This window comes from Aquarana catesbeiana, linkage group LG02, assembly GCF_042186555.1.
Source record: "Aquarana catesbeiana isolate 2022-GZ linkage group LG02, ASM4218655v1, whole genome shotgun sequence".
Classification (NCBI taxonomy): domain Eukaryota; kingdom Metazoa; phylum Chordata; class Amphibia; order Anura; family Ranidae; genus Aquarana; species Aquarana catesbeiana.
In genome coordinates, this window is record NC_133325.1 from 25,453,652 (window position 1) to 25,472,803 (window position 19,152).

General features: G+C 44.5%; 2 protein-coding genes across 2 annotated transcripts; both read left to right on the forward strand.

Annotated features, from left to right (window-relative positions):
• Window positions 1–910: 910 nt before the first annotated feature.
• LOC141126714 (zinc finger protein 783-like) lies at window positions 911–5,130 on the forward strand (the record flags this gene model as incomplete). The annotated part of the gene is given in 3 exon segments (XM_073612678.1): window positions 911–1,037; window positions 2,608–2,691; window positions 4,942–5,130. Coding segments are annotated over 3 exon segments (255 nt in total), but the record flags the coding sequence as incomplete, so codon positions are not given.
• Window positions 4,995–18,900, forward strand: LOC141126446 (uncharacterized; the record flags this gene model as incomplete). The annotated part of the gene is made up of 3 exons (XM_073612386.1): window positions 4,995–5,855; window positions 8,825–9,001; window positions 15,827–18,900. Coding segments are annotated over 3 exons (1,890 nt in total), but the record flags the coding sequence as incomplete, so codon positions are not given.
• Window positions 18,901–19,152: the final 252 nt, after the last annotated feature.

A 19,152-nucleotide genomic window follows, 5' to 3' on the forward strand; every position in this document is an offset into this window, starting at 1 on the left:
CTCTGTAGTAATGAGCCTCTGGGTAGGCTCAGCCCTCATCTTATATAACAGACAACTATAGAAAAGATGGAAAGAAGCTGTATAGGTTACGGTGTGTGTTATATATGTGAGCTGCAGAAGTCCCTGTGCTGAGGTAGGGACCTCCACCATCTCCTGATCAGCAGCACTGGATCCAGCCCCCCCAGCAGTATCTGGCGGGAAGATGGACAGGTGGACATTTAATAAACCCTGGCAGTTCCCACCCTCTCTTCCCCGTATTACCCCAACACTGGAGAAGTGTCTGTGGAGCTAGCTGGATTAGACTTGGTTGCTTAGTTATAGGCTGGTAGTTAGTTGCGTTAGGCTTGGTTATCTCTTACTCGGTGCAGTATTAGTGTAGTAAAGTTAAGCTGGGTTGCATTATATACAATAAGGGTTAGTTAAGTCAGTTGGGTTAGGCAGGGATGCTTAGGATTAGTATTAGAATAGTTTATTGAGTTCGGCATTATTATTTAGTATTAGGGTTGGAGTAATAAGTTGGGAGAAGCTTAGGGCTGTGCTTTTGTTTTTGCATCTAGTGTCCTCCCTCCTGAAGGTGGTGCTCTTATCCAAATTACCTTGTGAGTTAAAAAAATTCTACTTATCACTTCTGAAAACATTTGAGCTGATGTTCCCACCCTAAGAACACATTTTTTTTTAGGGGCCAATAACCTACTTACCCTCTTCTGTCCCCTTTCTTCCATACTTTCTTACCCGACAGCAAGGGGATGCAATGATGGAAACACAGAGGTGAAGCTGTCAGGTAAAATACCCAGAAGGTGCAGAAGAAATAGAATGGATTTAGTAAACGTTTTAGGAGAGGATCCCTTGTTACCCCCCCCCCCCCATCCCCCACCCTTGTCTAGAGTCAGCCAGTATTTGTGTCTTGCAGGCTTTGGTGACGTTTGATGATGTGGCGGTATGCTTCTCGTTGGAGGATTGGAAGGGACTAAAGGACCAGGAGAAGGATCTGTACTGCCAGGTGATGACGGACAACTACAAGAACCTGACCGCGCTGGGTGAGCCTTTCTACTGTTCACATGAAAATATGTGATGCCTCTCTATACAGCTGCATTATCTTTCCTGGATCACGGTGCAGTATGGAGATATAGGGGGGCAATGTATTAAAGGCAGATAGACCGTGCACTTTTGCAAGTACAGTTGATCCAGAGCTTAGTAAAGTAGTGAAGCTTTACTTCGCAAGGAATACCCAATCACGTCCAAGGAAAATAAAAAAACTGCATTTTTGCTTGCACATGATTGGATGATAGAAGTCAGCAGAGCTTCCCCTCGTTTACAAAGTGAAACGGATCCCCATCGCAGTCCGCTTGTGTGCTTCCATTAGTACACTGCTTCCTCCAATCTGGACCTTTCAGATATCATATATTACAGCCGAATATTGTAACCAAGGACCAGATGATACTAGCTCAGTTACAAAGCTGGGACATGAACTGTTTTATTTGAGATCCCACACAAATATATATACACCAGGATGACAATACAAACTGTAACCAGAAACCTAATTAACATGGACTAATTAACTAATCTTTTAACCAGACTAGGTGACTCAGAGATATGACCTTTCAGGTCAGCCTTGTTGTCTCCTAACTCACTGACTATACAATACACATCATTATAAATATCAACACAGAACTCCTTCATACAATAGCAGAGTTAATTAGCACAAACAACAATGGGTGAAAGACTCTTAGAAGCCACACTAGACTTATTTACAATAAACACATTATAGCAGACAACAGACAGACAGGTGGCTGGAGTTGATGACATCAGCCTCATCTATGAGTCCCAACAGTATGAAGCAGTCACTCATAGGTGTGCGCAGCCTATTGCATTAGGGTGTGCACCCCAAAGCTCCAACACATTTGCGTTTGACATATTTACTGACCTCTTCCCCGCTCTCCATCCTGAAACAATGGGAGGAAGGGGGAGCAATGGAGCACAAGGGGGACCTGGGCAACAGAAGAAAGAGGAACAGGGAAAGGAGGGGTGGCGGGGATGGCATATATTAGTACCGATCCCTTATATTTTCCTCCTGTGGCAGCTAAATGTTGACAAAAGGAGGGAGAGGAGGAGAAGCCTACTTTCAGCTGCTGCAGGAGGAAAATACAGATCAGATCCTCTAAATTCAAGCCCGCCACCTCTTCTGTCCAGGTTCTGAGGGTCGGCAAGGAACGATTGTGATTTACCTGTCACCTGCCCACCATTGACAGGTTGCCAACCCCAGGATTAGGGTGTGCCCAGGCACACCTGGCACACCCCTTGCGCACGCCTATGCAGTCACTATTTATAATATGGCATATACAGGGTTCCCAGAGTCTGTGTGTCTTGGGGAGATATGGACTTGAATCCAAAGTAACATTACTCCAAGGGTCCCCAGGCATACACCTCACAAAGAGCCCATAATCAGTAGGCAAGAGGCTAGCATTCAGTCCTCTCCAAAAACATCTGTCACAGGTGAGTCCATCACACTAAGCTTTGGAGCAACTGCACTTGCAGAGGGCAAAGTCTATTTGCCTTTAGTAAAGGCACCATGGAGGCGCCATGTAATGTGTGGCGGTCTCTCTGCAGGACTCTCGTTATCCCCTCCAGAGATTGTGCTGAAGATTGAGAGAGGAGAAGACCCCTGTGTGGACATTGGTGAGGAGACTACAGGTCAGTTCAGGGCTATGCTCATCCATGTTATTAAAATAATCAACAAGTACTAATTCTGCTCCTCAGAAACCCCAACACCCCACAGGCACTACTCTACTGAGGTGGTGAATCTCCACAATATTCTCCTACACCCTACCATTGCTCTGTGAAGCCACCCATCACATAATATATATAGAGATATATAGATATATATATATATATATAGAGAGAGAGCGAGAGAGAGCTCTATCTATCTATCTATCTATCTATCTATCTATCTATCTATCTATCTATCTATCTATCTATCTATCTATCTATCTATCTCTATATATATATATAGAGATATATATGTGACAAAGGGACAGTATCATCTCCATCCTAATATACTGTGTGTGTGTATATATATATATATATATATATATATTTATAAAGACAAATGAAGGGACACGATCTCCAATGCAAAAATATTTTTCTTTACTGAATGAGATCCATACAATACGTGTATTTAGCAGCTGTATGGATTACATTCAGTAAAGAAAAATATTTTTGCATTGGAGATCGTTTCCCTTCGTTTGTTTTTATTGGATATTGGTTGATAATTGGGAGTCCACCGGCACACTTCTTCTGAAGTATACAGGATACAAGAGGAGTATCTCACCCGATCAGTGGATATATACTGTATATTTATATCCATACACTGTGTGTATATGTACGTATATACAGTGCCTTAAAAGAGTATTCATATTCCTTGAAATTTTCCACATTTTGTCATGTTCCGACCAAAAACGTAAATGTATTTTATTGGGACTTTATGTGATAGACCAACACAAAGTGGCACATAATTGTGAAGTGGAAGGAAAATGATAAATGGTTTTCCATTTTTTTTTTACAAGTAAATATGTGAAAAGTGTGTGTGTGTGTGTGTGTGTGTGTGTGTGTGTGTGTGTGGGGGGGGGGGGGGGGGGGGCATTGGTATTCAGCCGCCTTTACTCTGATAACCCTAACTAAAATCTAGTGGAACCAATTTCCTTCAGAAATCACCTAATTAGTAAATAGAGTCCACCTGTGTGTAATTTAATCTCAGTATAAATACAGCTGTTCTGTGAAGCCCTCAGAGGTTTGTTAGAGAACCTTAGAGAACAAACTGCATCACGAAGGCCAAGGAACACACCAGACAGGTCAGGGATAAAGTTGTGGAGAAGTATAAAGCAGGGTTAGGTTATAAAAAAACCTCCCAAGCTTTGAACATCTCACGGAGCTCTGTTCAATCCATCATCGGAAAATGGAAAGAGTATGGCACAACTGCAAACCTACCAAGACATGGCCGTCCACCTAAACTGACCGGCCGGGCAAGGAGAGCATTCATCAGAGAAGAGCCAAGAGGTCCATGGTAACTCTGGAGGAGCTGCAGAGATCCACAGCTCAGGTGGGAGAATCTGTCCACAGGACAACTATTAGTCGTGTTCTCCACAAATCTGCCCTTTATGGAAGAGTGACAAGAAGAAAGACATTGGTGAAAGAAAATCATAAGAAGTCCTGTTTGCAGTTTGTGAGAAGCCATGTGGGGGACACAGCAAACATGTGGAAGAAGGTGATCTGGTCACATGAGACTAAACCTGAACTTTTTGGCGGCAAGACATGAAAATTGCTGTTCACAGACGCTCTCCATCCAATCTGACAGAGCTTGAGATATTTTGCAAAGAAGAATGGGCAAAAATGTCCTCTCTAGATGTACAAAGCTGGTAGAGACATCCCCAAAAAGACTTGCAGCTGTAATTGCAGTGAAAGGGGGTTCTACAAAAGTATTGACACCGGGGGGCGCCATACAAATGTACCCCCCACACTTTTCACATATTTATTTGTATAATTTATCATTTTCCTTCCACTTCACAATTATATGCCACTTTGTGTTGGTCTATCACAGTGGTCTCCAAATTATGGCCCTGGGGCCAGATGTGGCCCTTTGCTTGCCTTTATCCGGCCCTTGAGGCATTATTCCTGCCACTGACAGCAAGAAAGTGGAAGTATTCCCCCCAATGACACCAGATCGGGCTTTCTTTACTCCCACACTGGGCACAGTTCGGCCCCCCTAAAGTCTGAAGACAGTAAACTGGCCTTTTCTTTAGAAAGTTTGGAGCCCCTGGTCTATCACATAAAACTATGAATACTTTTTCAAGGCACTGTACATTACTGTATCCAGTGTGTTTGCTTTATGAAGTTTTGTGTTACTCATTACAGTTCTGTTATCAATTACAGTCCTGTCATCTGCAGATAACGCGGCGGTAAATGGACGCAGTGAAGAAGGTCAGACCTGATGGGCTCATTGGAAGCGTGCCAGTCAGCGGCCGGCGGTGAGGGGGGTCAGTAGGAGGTCCCTGCGGTTGGTAAGGAGAACCACCAGGTCGGGAGAAGAGGAAGCGTCTACAAAGAAATCGCCCTTCAGAGAGAAATCTCCTGAAAGTCCCTCCCATACCGGGGTCACTCTGGAAGCCACTTTGCATAATGGCAGCTCCGAGGAGAGAAGTGTTGTGGATGAAGCTGGACTCAGTCCTGGTAGTAAAAGCCTTAAAACACTTGCTGAGACAGATCGTGTCCAGCAGGAAAGTCAGGCGTTGTCCGGTACGGCAGAAAAGACGCACACTTGTGCCCACTGTGGGGAGAGCTGGGGTCACCTCATCGACTTCCTATCTCACCAGATGGGGAACTGTCAGGACCGACCCCACCGCTGCAGCATCTGCGGCAAGACCTTCGTGAAGAAGCAGCACCTGACGGCCCACCGGAAGACGCACACGGAAGATCGACCGTACACCTGTAACCAGTGTGGGCAGAGCTTCCGGCAGAACTCCACCCTGACCACTCATCTCTGGAGTCACGCCGGGCACAAGCCTTTCCACTTTACCTGCTGCCCCAAGAGCTTCAGCCGCAAGACCGACCTGGTGGCCCATGTGAGACGTCACACCGGGGAGCGCCCCTATCAATGTCCCTACTGCTGGGATCACTTCATCCGCAAGAAATCGCTGCAGCGCCACCTGCAGAAACATTCCGGGGAGAATGTAAGAACGGGGTGGGAGCAGAGCTTCCCCAGGTGGAGGGAGACCCCCAGCTGCATGGAGAGAGACCCTAAAGTTGAAGAGTGCCCAACAGAGACACCACCAACTCCTCCTCGCCCTGAGCCTGCCATTGAGGTGAGATTACCCCATTATAGTCAGCACTCTTATTAACGTTATTTATTTAACTTATTTATCTCATGAGGGTACAGCAGTGTCTATGGATGATACTATGCTGGCCACACATATATCTTCAGCCATTGTTCATTGAGGGGCACAGTACTGTGGATTCCTAACTTGTGGGTGTACTTCCACCTACAGGAGGAGACTAAGCTCAGCAAAAAAGAGGGCCAGCACCAGAATAAGATTTTTTTTTAATGGGACTTTTGCAGTATGGCTTACCGTATATACTCGAGTATAAGTCGACCCGAATATAAGCCGAGGCACCTAATTTTACCACAAAAAACTGGGAAAACTTATTGACTCGAGTATAAGCCTAGAGTGAGAAATGCGCAGCTACTGTAAGTGGAAAAGAGGGTCAACAATGCCCATTTGCAGCCATAGGTCCCCCGAACTTCAAACTTGGTAGTCAAGGGTTCCTAGATGCCCCCTAGCTGCAGCCAAAATTTGGGGTCTCTGGACCCAAAGGGTCCCGAAATAACATTGCTGCAGATGGACACAGTTGACAGGATTTGGGGCCCTGTATCTCGGGGCCACCTGGTGCTAGGAACCCCAAATTTGGTATACAAACCCAGTGGAACTAGCACCATAATATATCCAAAGCTGGGGTTCCTAGCACCAAGTGACCCCAAGATACAGGGCCCCCAAAAATCGGTTCAGAAAATGTCAAGTACTTTTCTGCAGCAGAGAATGACATTTTGTGAACCGACTTTGGGCCACTTAGTTCTAGGAACCCCATTTGGATATGTTGTAGTGCTAGTTCCACTGGGTTTACACACCAAATTTGGGGTTCCTAGCATTAAGTGGCCCCGAGATACGGGGCCCCAAAATCGGTTTGGAAAATGAAATTTTTTGCTGCAGAAAAGTGCTTGACTCGAGTATAAGACGAGGGCGGCACTTTCAGCACAAAAAAATGTGCTGAAAACTTGGCTTATACTCGAGTATATACGGTAGTTTTAATTTGCTTAAAGAGGAGTTCCCACAAAAAAAAATAAATAAAAGTCAGCAGCTACAAATACTGCAGCTGCTGACTTTCAATAATCGGACACTTACCTGTCCCAGGGTCCAGCGATGCAGGGGAATCGGAAGCCACGCTCGTCTCCCCCTCCGTTCGGCGTGATTGGCCGCGTAATCATACGGGACCTGACACGTGTCCCATATGATTGACAAGAGGGAGGGGGCAGAGCTGAGCCCTTCCTGCGCTGAGAGGAAATGATGTCACCAGCCCAGGCACAGAAGGAGGCAGACTACAAGGGACCCCCTAGCAACAGCCATTTAGAGGTGAGAACATTTTTTTTTCCAAATGTTTTTTGTTTTTTTTAGGCACATTTATGCATTTTTTTGGGGGGGGGGGTGGGGGGGGGGGTGTGGAACACCACTTTAATACAAAAAAATGGTCATAAAAGACTACCACTACTCCACCATAATTCAAGTGACAATGGTTGTCAATTCACTAAGAGTTCACTAATGGCAACTAAAATGCGGTAAAATAGCGCTTGCGGTAAATCAGTTTTGAAAGTGCAATTCACTTAGAATTTTGCGTTAAAGCGGAAGTAAACCCATCCATAAAACAGTTTCATTTTTCGGCACGTGCCAGAAATGTAACACTCCCATTGGTTGTGTTCTCAACCAAACTGTCAAACCATCCAATGGCTGGTGTCATAATCACAACTAATCACATGTGCAGCGTCATGGTAGTTGTAGATTAAACAGAGGGAAAGATGGCAGCTTCCTTGGCTGAAAATGAAAGAGGGGGTTACTTACACTTTAAATAACAAATGCGGTGTTTGTTCGATTTATTTTTTTCATGCAGTAATTTATCGCATTGAGCCGGTTGCTAAGGGAACAGGCCGGGAAGCCGGCCGCTGCGTCCTTAACAACGGACGACTCATCAGCTGTCAGCGGGTTCCCCACTGACAGCTGAATGTAAAAAAAAAAACATGGCGGCAATTAAAAACTATGAAAAAAAACAGTGTGGGGCCCCTCCCCCCAATGCATACCAGGCCCTTCAGGTCGGGTATGAATTTTAAGGGGAACCCCATGCCAACATTTAAAAAAAAATCTGGTGTGGGGTCTCCCCCAAAATCCATACCAGACCCTTATCCGAACATGCAGCTTGGCAGGTCAGGAAAACATACCAAGCCACATGCCCTGGGGGGGGGTAGCTTTGCCCCCCACCCCCCCCACCCCAAAGCACCTTGTCCACATGTTAATGGGGGCGAGGGCCTCTTCCCCACAACCCTGGGGCCCTGGTTTTGGGGGTCTGCGTCAGGGGGGCTTATAGAAATCTGGAAGCCCCCTTTAAAACGGAACTTCAGTAATTTTTTCAACTTTCCATCTATTAAATCTTTTGCTCTTGTTGTTGCTTTAACTTTGGATAGCAAAACATTTTTTTTCTGCCAGTAAATCCCTTATACAGCCCACTTCCTGTTTCTTGTCTGGTCATTAGCCTAGGCTTATGACATCATGCACAGCTCTCTCTCTCATTCACGTGGGAGTTTGCCAGGAAGGGAGGGGGGATGAGTCATAAGAGGGCCAATGAGACCTGCAGAGCTGGAGGTGTGCCTCTGTGTGTCTGTGTAAATCCAGGAAGTGAACAGGCAGCAGCTTCAGCTGCCCACAGTTAAAATGGCTGCAGCCAGACTCAGCAGAGGGAGATTTCTGCAGCATATTTGGCAAGTACAGAATCAGAGTATATATAAAATAATATGTAAAGTGGTTGGAGGGAAGCTTCAGAATGGCAAAGATGTTTTTATTACAAATTATGTGAGCAGACTGCAATTCCTCTTTAACAAGGGGCCCTCAGATCCTGGCCCCCTTATGTGAATGAGTAGGGGTACATACATTGTACTCATTCACCAAAAAAAAGTGTCAAAAAGAAATAAAAACACACGCACACACAGTTTTTGACAATTCCTTTTTTATAGTTTTCTTTCAGATGTGACGCTGAGCAGAAAGCAGATGCCCAAAATGAAGATGGCCCCCTGCTGGAAGGTCAGGAATGTACGGGCATTGCATCCGGCGAGGTGGTGAAAGCAGAGGTGGAGGTGGAGAAGCTGCACTCCCCTGTTGCTACATCGAGCGATCAAGCCACGCAGACTGAGGTACGCTCCCAGACAGCAGGATATGTCCCTTGTGTTGTATCCTCTGTTGTTGGCAGTTACAGTTGTGCTCATAACTTTTTCCTGGCAGTTGTGGCTGAAATTTTAGTTGGTCTACCTGACCGTGGTTTGGTTTCAACAGAACCTCTCATTTTGCACTTCTTGATTAGAGTTTGAACACTGCTGATTGTCATTCTCAATTCCTTGGATATCTTTTTATATCCCTTTCCTGTTTTATACAGTTCAACTACCTTTTCCCGCAGATCCTTTGACAATTGTTTTGCTTCCCCCGTGACTCAGAATCCAGAAATGTCAGTGCAGCACTGGATGAAAGATGCAAGGGTCTGTCAGGAGTCCAGAAACTCATTGACCTTTTATACACACACACTAATTACAAGCAAACAGATCACAGGTGAGGATGGTTACCTTTAATAGCCATTCAAACCCCTTTGTGTCAACATGTTATCAGGCCAAAATCACCAGGGTATGTAAACTTTTGATCAGGGTGATTTGGGTAGTTTCTGTTGCCATTTTGATATAAAAAGAGTAAACACAGTTGATTGATAATAAATGGCTTCAGCCAAACACTAACCACGAGTGAAAGAAAAGTGTTTGTGTTATCATTCATATTCAATGAAAAATGGCCAAGAAATCATAAATTCTGCCAGGGTATGTAAACTTATGAGCACAACTGTAATTCTCCTCCTCCCTCCCCACACCCCCGCTGACCTAATCTTCCTTTGCGTTGAAGGTTAATACAAAATAAAGTGTTGTCACAGTGTCTCTTTAGGAAAGCCTGACTATCCCCGCCCCTTTCTGCCCAGCTCCACCATTCATAAAAACCGTACTACAGTGTCTATGAATGCAGGGGGTGGAGCTATTGATCATTTCCTTTTTTTTCTTCCCCACGCTAATAGTATGAGGAGAAAAAAAATAACCTGATTACCGGCTTGTGTAAACTGGACCCACACAGTGACCGCCACTGCCGCTAACCAGTGCCACCTACCAGTGCCCACCAATGCCACCTAATAGTGCCCATCAGTTCTGCCAATCAGTGCCACCTACCAGAGATTCATAAGCGCACATCAAAGAAGCAGAACAATTACCTGTTTGCTAAATTTTATAACAATCTATGGAATCTGTTTTTTTTTTTTTTTTGGTGCAATGTTTTGCAGGCTGCAGTGTAAAAAAAAATGCAGTGCCTTGAAAAAGTATTCATACCCCTTGAAATTTTCCACATTTGTCATCTTACAACCAAAAACGTAAATTTATTTTATTGGGATTTTATGTGATTAACCAACACAAAGTGTCAATACTTCGTAGAACCTCATTTCTCTGCAATTACAGCTGCAAGTCTTTTTGGGGATGTCTCTACCAGCTTTGTACATCTAGAGAGTGACATTTCTGCCCATTCTTCTTTGTAAAATATCTCAAGCTCTGTCAGATTGGATGGAGAGCGTCTGTGAACAGCAATTTTCAAGTCTTGCCACAGATTCTCGATGTGATTTAGATCTGGACTGTGACTGGGCCATTCTAACACATGAATATGCTTTGATCTAAACCATTCCATTGTAGCTCTGGCTGTATGTTTCAGGTCGTTGTCCTGCTTGCTGGAAGGTGAACCTCCGCCCCAGTCTCAAGTCTTTTGCAGACTCTAACAGGTTTTCTTCTAAGATTGTCCTGTATTTTTCTCCACCCATCTTCCCATCAACTCTGACCAGCTTCCCTGTCCCTGCTCAAGAAAACCATCCCCACCACATGATGCTGCCACCACCATGTTTCACGGTGGGGATGGTGTGTTCAGGGTGATGTGCAGTGTTAGTTTTCCCCCACACATAGCGTTTTGCTTTTAGGCCAAAAAGTTGAATTTTGGTCTCATCTGACCAGATCACCTTCTTCCACATGATTGCTGTGTCCTCCACATGGCTTCTCACAAACTACAAACAGGACTTCTTATGGATTTCTTTCACCAATGTCTTTCTTCTTGTCACTCTTCCATAAGAGCCCTTTCCCACTGACAGCACGAGGGCATTGGTGGTAAAGTTAGTTAGTTAAAGTTAGTTTTAGCAGTGCTTTACTGTTGTTTTAGAGGCGCTTTTCGGCCACTAGCAGGGCACTTTTAACCCCTGCTAGCGGCGGAGGAGCTGCCGAGGCGCTTTGCAGGCACTTTAGCGGCGCTGCCCATTGATTTCAATGGACAGGGAAGCTTTAGGAGCGGTGTATACACCGCTCCTAAAGTACCTCAAAGATGCTGCTTGCAGGACTTTTTTTGACGTCCTGCCAGCGCAGCGCCCCCATGTGAGAGCCCTCGGGCTTTCACACAGAATGCATATGAGGCATTTTTCAGCGCTAAAGCGCCTGAAAGACACCTCTAGTGTGAAAGGGGTCTTAAGGGCAGATTTGTGGGGAATAGTTGTCCTGTGGACAGATTCTCCCACCTGAGCTGTGGATCTCTGCAGCTCCTCCAGAGTTACCATGGACCTCTTGGCTGCTTCTCTGATGAATGCTCTCCTTGCCCGGCCGGTCAGTTTAGGTGGACGGCCATGTCTTGGTAGGTTTGCAGTTGTGCCATACTCTTTCCATTTTCAGATGATGGATTGAACAGAGCTCCGTGAGATGTTCAAAGCTTGGGAGATTTTTTTTTTATAACCTAACCCTGCTTTATACTTCTCCACAACTTTATCCCTGACCTGTCTGGTGTGTTCCTTGGCTTTCATGATGCTGTTTGTTCACTAAAGATCTCTAACAAACCTCTGAGGGCTTCACAGAACAGCTGTATTTATACTGAGATTAAATGACACACAGGTGGACTCTATTTACTAATTAGGTGACTTCTGAAGGCAATTGGTTCCACTAGATTTTAGTTAGGGGTATCAGAGTAAAGGGGGCTGAATACAATCCCCCCCCCCCACGCTTTTCATATATTTATTTGTAAAAAATGTTGAAAACCATTTATCATTTTCCTTCCACTTCACAATTATGTGCCACTTTGTGTTGGTCTATCACATAAAATCCCAATAAAACACATTTACATTTTTGGTTTTAACATGACAAAAATTTGGAAAATGTCAAGGGGTATGAATACTTTTTCAAGGCACTGTAATAAATGCACATTTTTAACCTACAAAATCGTGTGCATTTATTTCATTACTCATTTAATTTCATTATTTATTTTATTACATCATTTTTTTTTTTACAAAAGGTGAACCCAGCCTTTAATTTCTTACTGGAGAAGGTGAGTATGAATCTGAGGTCACCTCTGATGAACACTGAATCCTGAAGTCAGTGGTGGGCATTGTTCATCTTCATGCTAAAGTTTTGTCAATGAAGCCTCCGGCCTGCGTGTGTCACAGCGGATATACAGCGGGTAAAAGAAGTATTGAACACGTCACGTTTTTCTAGGTAAATCTATTGGTAAAGGTGCTACTGACATGAAATGTTCCCCACATGTTGGTAACAACCCATGCAATCCATACATACAAAGACACCAAAACAAATACGTTCAGAAATGAAGTTCTGTGTAATAAAATGGAAGGACACGGGGAAAAAGTATTGAACCCGCTAAACTGAAATGTATTTAATTTTTGGTACAAAATCCCTTGTTGGTGATGACGGCTTCCAGACTCCTCCTGTATGGAGAAACGAGTCGCATGCGTTGGTCAGGTGTGATTTTGGCCCATTCTTCCACACAAACTGTCTTCAAATCTAGAAGGTCCCATGGACCTCTTCTATGAACTCTGATCTTTAGTTCTTTCCATAGATTTTCTATTGGATTCCAGTCAGGTGATTGGCTGGTCCATTCTAGCAGCTCTATTTTCTTTCTTTATAACCAATGGAGAGTTTCCTTGGCTTTGTGTTTGGGATGATTGTCTTTCTGAAATGTCCTCCCTCGTCTCATCTTCATCATCCTGGTAGAGGGCAGCAGACTTTTATCAAGAATGTCTTGGTCCGTCTTTCCATTCATCCTTCCTTTAATGACATCAAGTTTGCCAGTACCGTATGCTGAAAAAAAGCCCCGCCCACACCATGATGTTCCCACCCCCAAACCTCACTGTATGGTATGGGGGGTGTTTTTGGGGTGATGTGACCTCCAAACATGGGGTGTATTATGGCATCCATAAGAGTTCCATTTTGGTCTCACCTGACCAGACTATATTCTCCCCGTATTTCACAGGCTCGTCTAAATGTTGTGCAGCAAACTTTTAAGCGAGCTTCAACATGCTTTGTCTTCAGCAATGGAGTGTTGCGTGGTGAGCGTGAATACAGGCCATGGCGGGTGAGTGCATTACTTTTTGTGTACCTGCTAATTCCAGGTCTTTATGAAGTTCTCCACAAGTGGTCCTTGATTCTTGGACAACTCTTCTGATAATTATTTTCACTCCTCTGTTAGGAATCTTGTGAGGAGCACCTGGTCGTGGCCGGTTTTTGGTGAAATTATGTTCTTTCTAGTTCCAGGTTATGGCCCCAACAGTGCTCACTGGAACATTCAGAAGTTTAGAAATCCTTCTGTAACCAATGCCATCAGTATGTTTTGCAACAATAAGGTTGCAAAGGTCTTGAGAGAGCTCTTTGCTTTTACCCATCATGAGATGTTTCTTGTGAGACACCTTGGTATTGAGACACCTTTTTATAGGCCATCAGTTGAGACTGAACCAGGATTGTTTTTTCTAATTACTGATAGACTTCAGCTGGTGTCTTGGCTTTCCATGCCTTTTTGCACTTCCCTTTCTTCACGTGTTCAATGCTTGTTCCCTGTGTCCTTCCATTTTATTACACAGAACTTCATTTCTGAACGTATTTGTTTTGGTGTCTTTGTATGTATGGATTGCATGGGTTGTTACCGATGTGTGGTGAAAAATTTCATGTCAGTAGCACCTTTACCAATAGATTTACCTAGAAAAATAGTGACAATACTTATTTTACCAGCTGTAGCGATCACATGATCAACAACCGCACCAATTGGTTCCCAACTATCAGAGGGGATCAAAGCTGTGGGGATTGAAGGCCACCATGGCAGAGCATCACTTGCCAGCTCTCAGAAGGGGATGTTATGGGGCATCATGCTAAGGGATGTCCATTTACTAATTGCAAGCTGGAAAATAGCACCCAGTCTAGGCAGCCTAGATCACATGATTTCTTGCTAGCAATCATCAGAGGGCCTATTGTTTTTAATCAGGCAGACCCCAATCAGCGGAACGTGGATAACATCCTCAGTGAGTATAGGAAAGGTTCCTCTCCACCCGCATGCAGACACACTATGCACTCACCAGACTTAATCGACCCCTATTACAGGGAGTCAAATTACACACATGGGAAAATCCAAGATGTCATACATGAGGTCACAGGAATGAATCCAAACCGCTGCCGTCATCCATTCAATATATATATAGATTGCGTATTCAAGGCTCCAGTTTTGCCATATAGAGAGGGAGAGGAAAGAACACTCTCATGTTGCAGTAATTTAAATCATTTATTTAAAAAAGAAAGTTGTATTGCACTTACGTCAAAGAACACCGGGATCAGCATGTTACATAGTTACATAGTTACATAGGAGATGAGACACAAGTCCATCAAGTCCAACCTATGTGTGTGATTATATGTCAGTATTACATTGTATATCCCTGTATGTTGCGGTCGTTCAGGCGCTTATCTAATAGTTTTTTTAAACTATTGGTGCTCGCCGCTGAGACCACCGCCTGTGGAAGGGAATTCCACATCCTTTGCCGCTCTTACAGTAGATGATTTGTATAGGAATCCCAGGTTTGCGCTCCACCTGCGTTCCAGACCAGAAATGACGTATCTCAAACACCACCCAACGCCGTTTCCTCAGCCTACGTCTGACGTCTTCAGGGTTTAACCCCCCACCCTGATTCCTATACAATACATGCTGATCCCGGTCTTCTTTGATGTAAGTGCAATATAACCTTCTTGTTTAAATAAATTACTTGAATTACTGCACCATGAGAGTGTTCTTTCCTCTCCCTCTCTATATGGCAAAAGTGGATATTCTCTCTCTCTCTCTCTCTCTCTCTCTCTAGATAGAGAGATAGATATGGATATATATATAGATAGATCAATATATAGATATATATCTATATATAGATCTATTTATATATCTATATATATAGATATATATCTATATATAGATATATATCTATATATATAGATATAGATATATATATTGAATGGATGACGGCAGCGGTTTGGAGTCATTCCTGTGACCTCATGTATGACATCTTGGATTTTCCCATGTGCGTAATTTGACTCCCTGTAATAGGGGTCAACTGAGTCTGGTGAGTGCATAGTGTGTCTGCATGCGGGTGTGAGGAACCTTTTCTATACTCACTGAGGACATTATTCACATGTGGGATCTATACATGGACTTCACAATTTTTATGTATTTTTCATAATTCAAGTGAAAATGTATTTATTTATTTGTTTATTCACTATGGTGATTTATGATATGTAATTTATGATATAAGAGTGCGGTTCCTTTGTTTTTCACGTTAGAGGTTTTTTTTTACACTTTTACAACACGCAGCTCTTTATTGTAGTTTATTTGTTTTTTGGTCATTGATTTGCTCGGGTTTGGAACCTTTTGGTTCCCATGTTTTCTGTTAGACCCCCAATCAGCAAGTCTAAAAGGAAGATAATCCTACATATGTTCTGAAGAAACACGGCTGGCAAATATGGCCATTTAAAGAAAAAATGAATCCCAAACTGTTTTGTTCCTTTTGAACCATATTTATATTTCAGTTTCTCTTGTTGTCATTTGAATGTTGCCCCTGCAAGTTTAATTCTTGCTGTTTTTCTTCTTTATGGCGGCAGAACACAAGGCCGGGTCGGATCCAGCAGCAGGTATTGCGGGAGTTGAGGCGGTGCCGCAAAAGCGCGGCCCGTGCTCAGCACGAGAGGGATTGCATGAGAGCCGCGATGGACCACCTGATACAAGAAATGAAGGAGCTGAAGGAAATGATGGGCGCCATCTGTGCTGCCAATGCTTCGTCCAGTGTCGGCGCTCCGCAGCCTTCCGCTGCTCTGGCCCAGAATCGCTGTTCGTTGTGGAACCAGGCCTCCGAGGAGCGGCAGTGTACAGAATCGGCCCGGGCCTCCCCGGAAAGCAGTCTACAGTGTGCCTACAGATCCCCTCTAGACACAGTCTCCAATCAGAGACACGATAACCTTTCCTGGTTGTACAGGAATTCTCCTGACCTGGAAGACGATATGTTACCCACGACCACCATCAAACGAGAGGAGGAGCCGGATCCAAGCCCCTCCCCCGAGTTTCCCTTTTACAGATTCCCCCAGTACGCTTCCCTGCAGACCGGAGAGCGTCTACCCAACATCACCATGCACCCGCTCAGCACGGAGAAGGAGTGGACGCTGTTGGCCCGCAGCGCCGGGAAGCCGGGCAGGTTCGCGGCTCTCGTCTTCCGCGCCCTCGTCCCCTTCGACATCTATAAGAGCTGGGTGAACCGCGTCAACCTGGACGGCTTGCGAGGCAGGAAGGGGATCCCGCTGAACGTCAAGCAGCGCGTGATGGCGATCGTGGAACGCCACTTCAGTCTGCGCAAATGCGATCACAGTGAGGTGCGCGACAGGCTGAACGAACAACTGCGCACCAGGCACAAGAGCGACAAGCTTCCTCAGTCGCTCTACCAGCCTGTTGTGCCGTATTAGATCAAAAACTGCTGCTGAAAACCCACAAAATGCCACCAAGTCCCTCCCCCTGCGCTTCTACAATCTAAGTGGGGGTGTGGGCATTGCAAGCACTTATCCCACTCCACCCTTAATCATACGAAACCGCATGAGAAGCCTTCTGTGCGTGCTTTGCAGCATTAACCAATCCCATTGCCAGAGACATCAGTGCTTCCCACAGCTGCATCCCAGCAGAGGCGTCCTCCACTGTAACTTGAATAGCAGATAAAGATTTATTTCATATTCCATGTTGACAGTTTTCAGTTACAGGCGGATGAGAAAATACTAATTATACAGGTGGAATGTTTTCATCTATAAGGTACTGGCTGTGCAGGTAGGAGGTTCCACCAGTCACATCTCCCCCTTCTACTATATGGAGGTGCACCTAAGAGGCGGCGCACCCCTCTGGTTACTGGAAGGAGCTGCCATACTTCTCATAGCCTGAATGAGAGGGTGCCTGGGGCCCCATTGCTCTGGATGTGTTGTCCTGTATTTTCCAGCTGAGAAAGAACGCACGGACAGGGGAAAATCCATGGTTCTTCCATATAGTGTGTTCCTGCTCCTGCACGCTGCATTCTGGGTGTGCCAAACAGCATTTTGCCAATCAGGATGGAGACTCTAAAAATGTCTGTAGCAGAGGTCAACGTATTTCCCCATGTGTTCTGATGTGAATGAGCCCCCACTTCCTCCTGTGCATAAATCCACTGTCTTCCCTGGGTCCAGCATGGAAGTCTTCAGACCAAGAATCAGCAACCCTTTTCACATGAAGACCTCATTCACTTGGGCGCTGAGGCCCGTGTACCATGAAGGCCCTAGACCAGTGATGGCAAACCTTGGCACCCCAGATGATCCCCAAGACTAAGCTCTGGAGGGGGTGGAGGGAAACACATTGGGGATGTAGCCTGGTCGGTGTCCAGCTCTGAGGTTGACCACTCCATTCATCGCAGTAGGACACCCTAGATGTCCGACTTCCAGGGGTCACCCTTCCTTCCTTAAACTCTTGGCACTCCAGATGTTTTGGAACTACATTTCCCATGATGCTCATGCACTCTGCAGTGTAGGTGAGCATCATGGGAAATGTAGTTCCAAAACATCTGGAGGTTCGCCATCACTTAGACTTCAGGTGCTGCGTGCAGACAACCCAGTCATTAGGACGCAGACAGTGTGCGTTTGGATTCACTCATCCACATATCAATTAAAAGAGAGAGGGCGCCACTACCTAAGTGTAGCCCTAGAAATGGAGGGGAGGAGTCAAACAAGAACACCACTTCCCAATATCATATGAAAAATACAGAAAGAGGGACTTGGGGCCTCTTGAGGCCAGGGACTTTTAGGGTGCTCAATAGGCAAAATTGCAAGATTAAAAATATATATTTTATTAGTAAATCTTTAAAAAAGAGACATGAAGCAACACAATATTAACCACTTGAGCCCCGGACCATTATGCTGCCTAAGGACCAGAGGTCTTTTTCCAATTTGGCACTGCGTCGCTTTAACTGCTAATTGCGCGGTCATGCAATGCTGTACCCAAACGAAATTTGCGTCCTTTTCTTCCCACAAATAGAGCTTTCTTTTGATGGTATTTGATCACCTCTGCAGTTTTTATTTTTTGCGCTATAAACGGAAAAAGACCGAAAATTTTGAAAAAAAATGATATTTTCTACTTTTTGTTATAAAAAAAATCCAATAAACTAAATTTTAGTCATACATTTAGGCCAAAATGTATTCGGCCACATGTCTTTGGTAAAAAAAATGTCAATAAGCGTATATTTATTGGTTTGCGCAAAAGTTATAGCGTCTACAAACTAGGGTACATTTTCTGTAATTTACACAGCTTTTAGTTTATGACTGCCTATGTCATTTCTTGAGGTGCTAAAATGGCAGGGCAGTACAAAACCCCCCCAAATGACCCCATTTTGGAAAGTAGACACCCCAAGGAAATTGCTGAGAGGCATGTTGAGCCCATTGAATATTTATTTTTTTTGTCCCAAGTGATTGAATAATGACAAAAAAAAAAAAATATTTACAAAAAGTTGTCACTAAATGATATATTGCTCACACAGGCCATGGGCATATGTGGAATTGCACCCCAAAATACATTCAGCTGCTTCTCCTGAGTATGGGGATACCACGTGTGTGGGACTTTTTGGGAGCCTAGCCGCGTACGGGGCCCCGAAAACCAAGCACCGCCTTCAGGATTTCTAAGGGTGTAAATTTTTGATTTCACTCTTCACTGCCTATCACAGTTTCGGAGGCCATGGAATGCCCAGGTGGCACAAAACCCCCCCAAATGACCCCATTATGGAAAGTAGACACCCCAAGCTATTTGCTGAGAGGCATATTGAGTCCATGGAATATTTTATATTTTGACACAAGTTGCGGGAAAGTGACACTCTTTTTTTTTTTTTGCACAAAGTTGTCACTAAATGATATATTGCTCACACAGGCCATGGGCA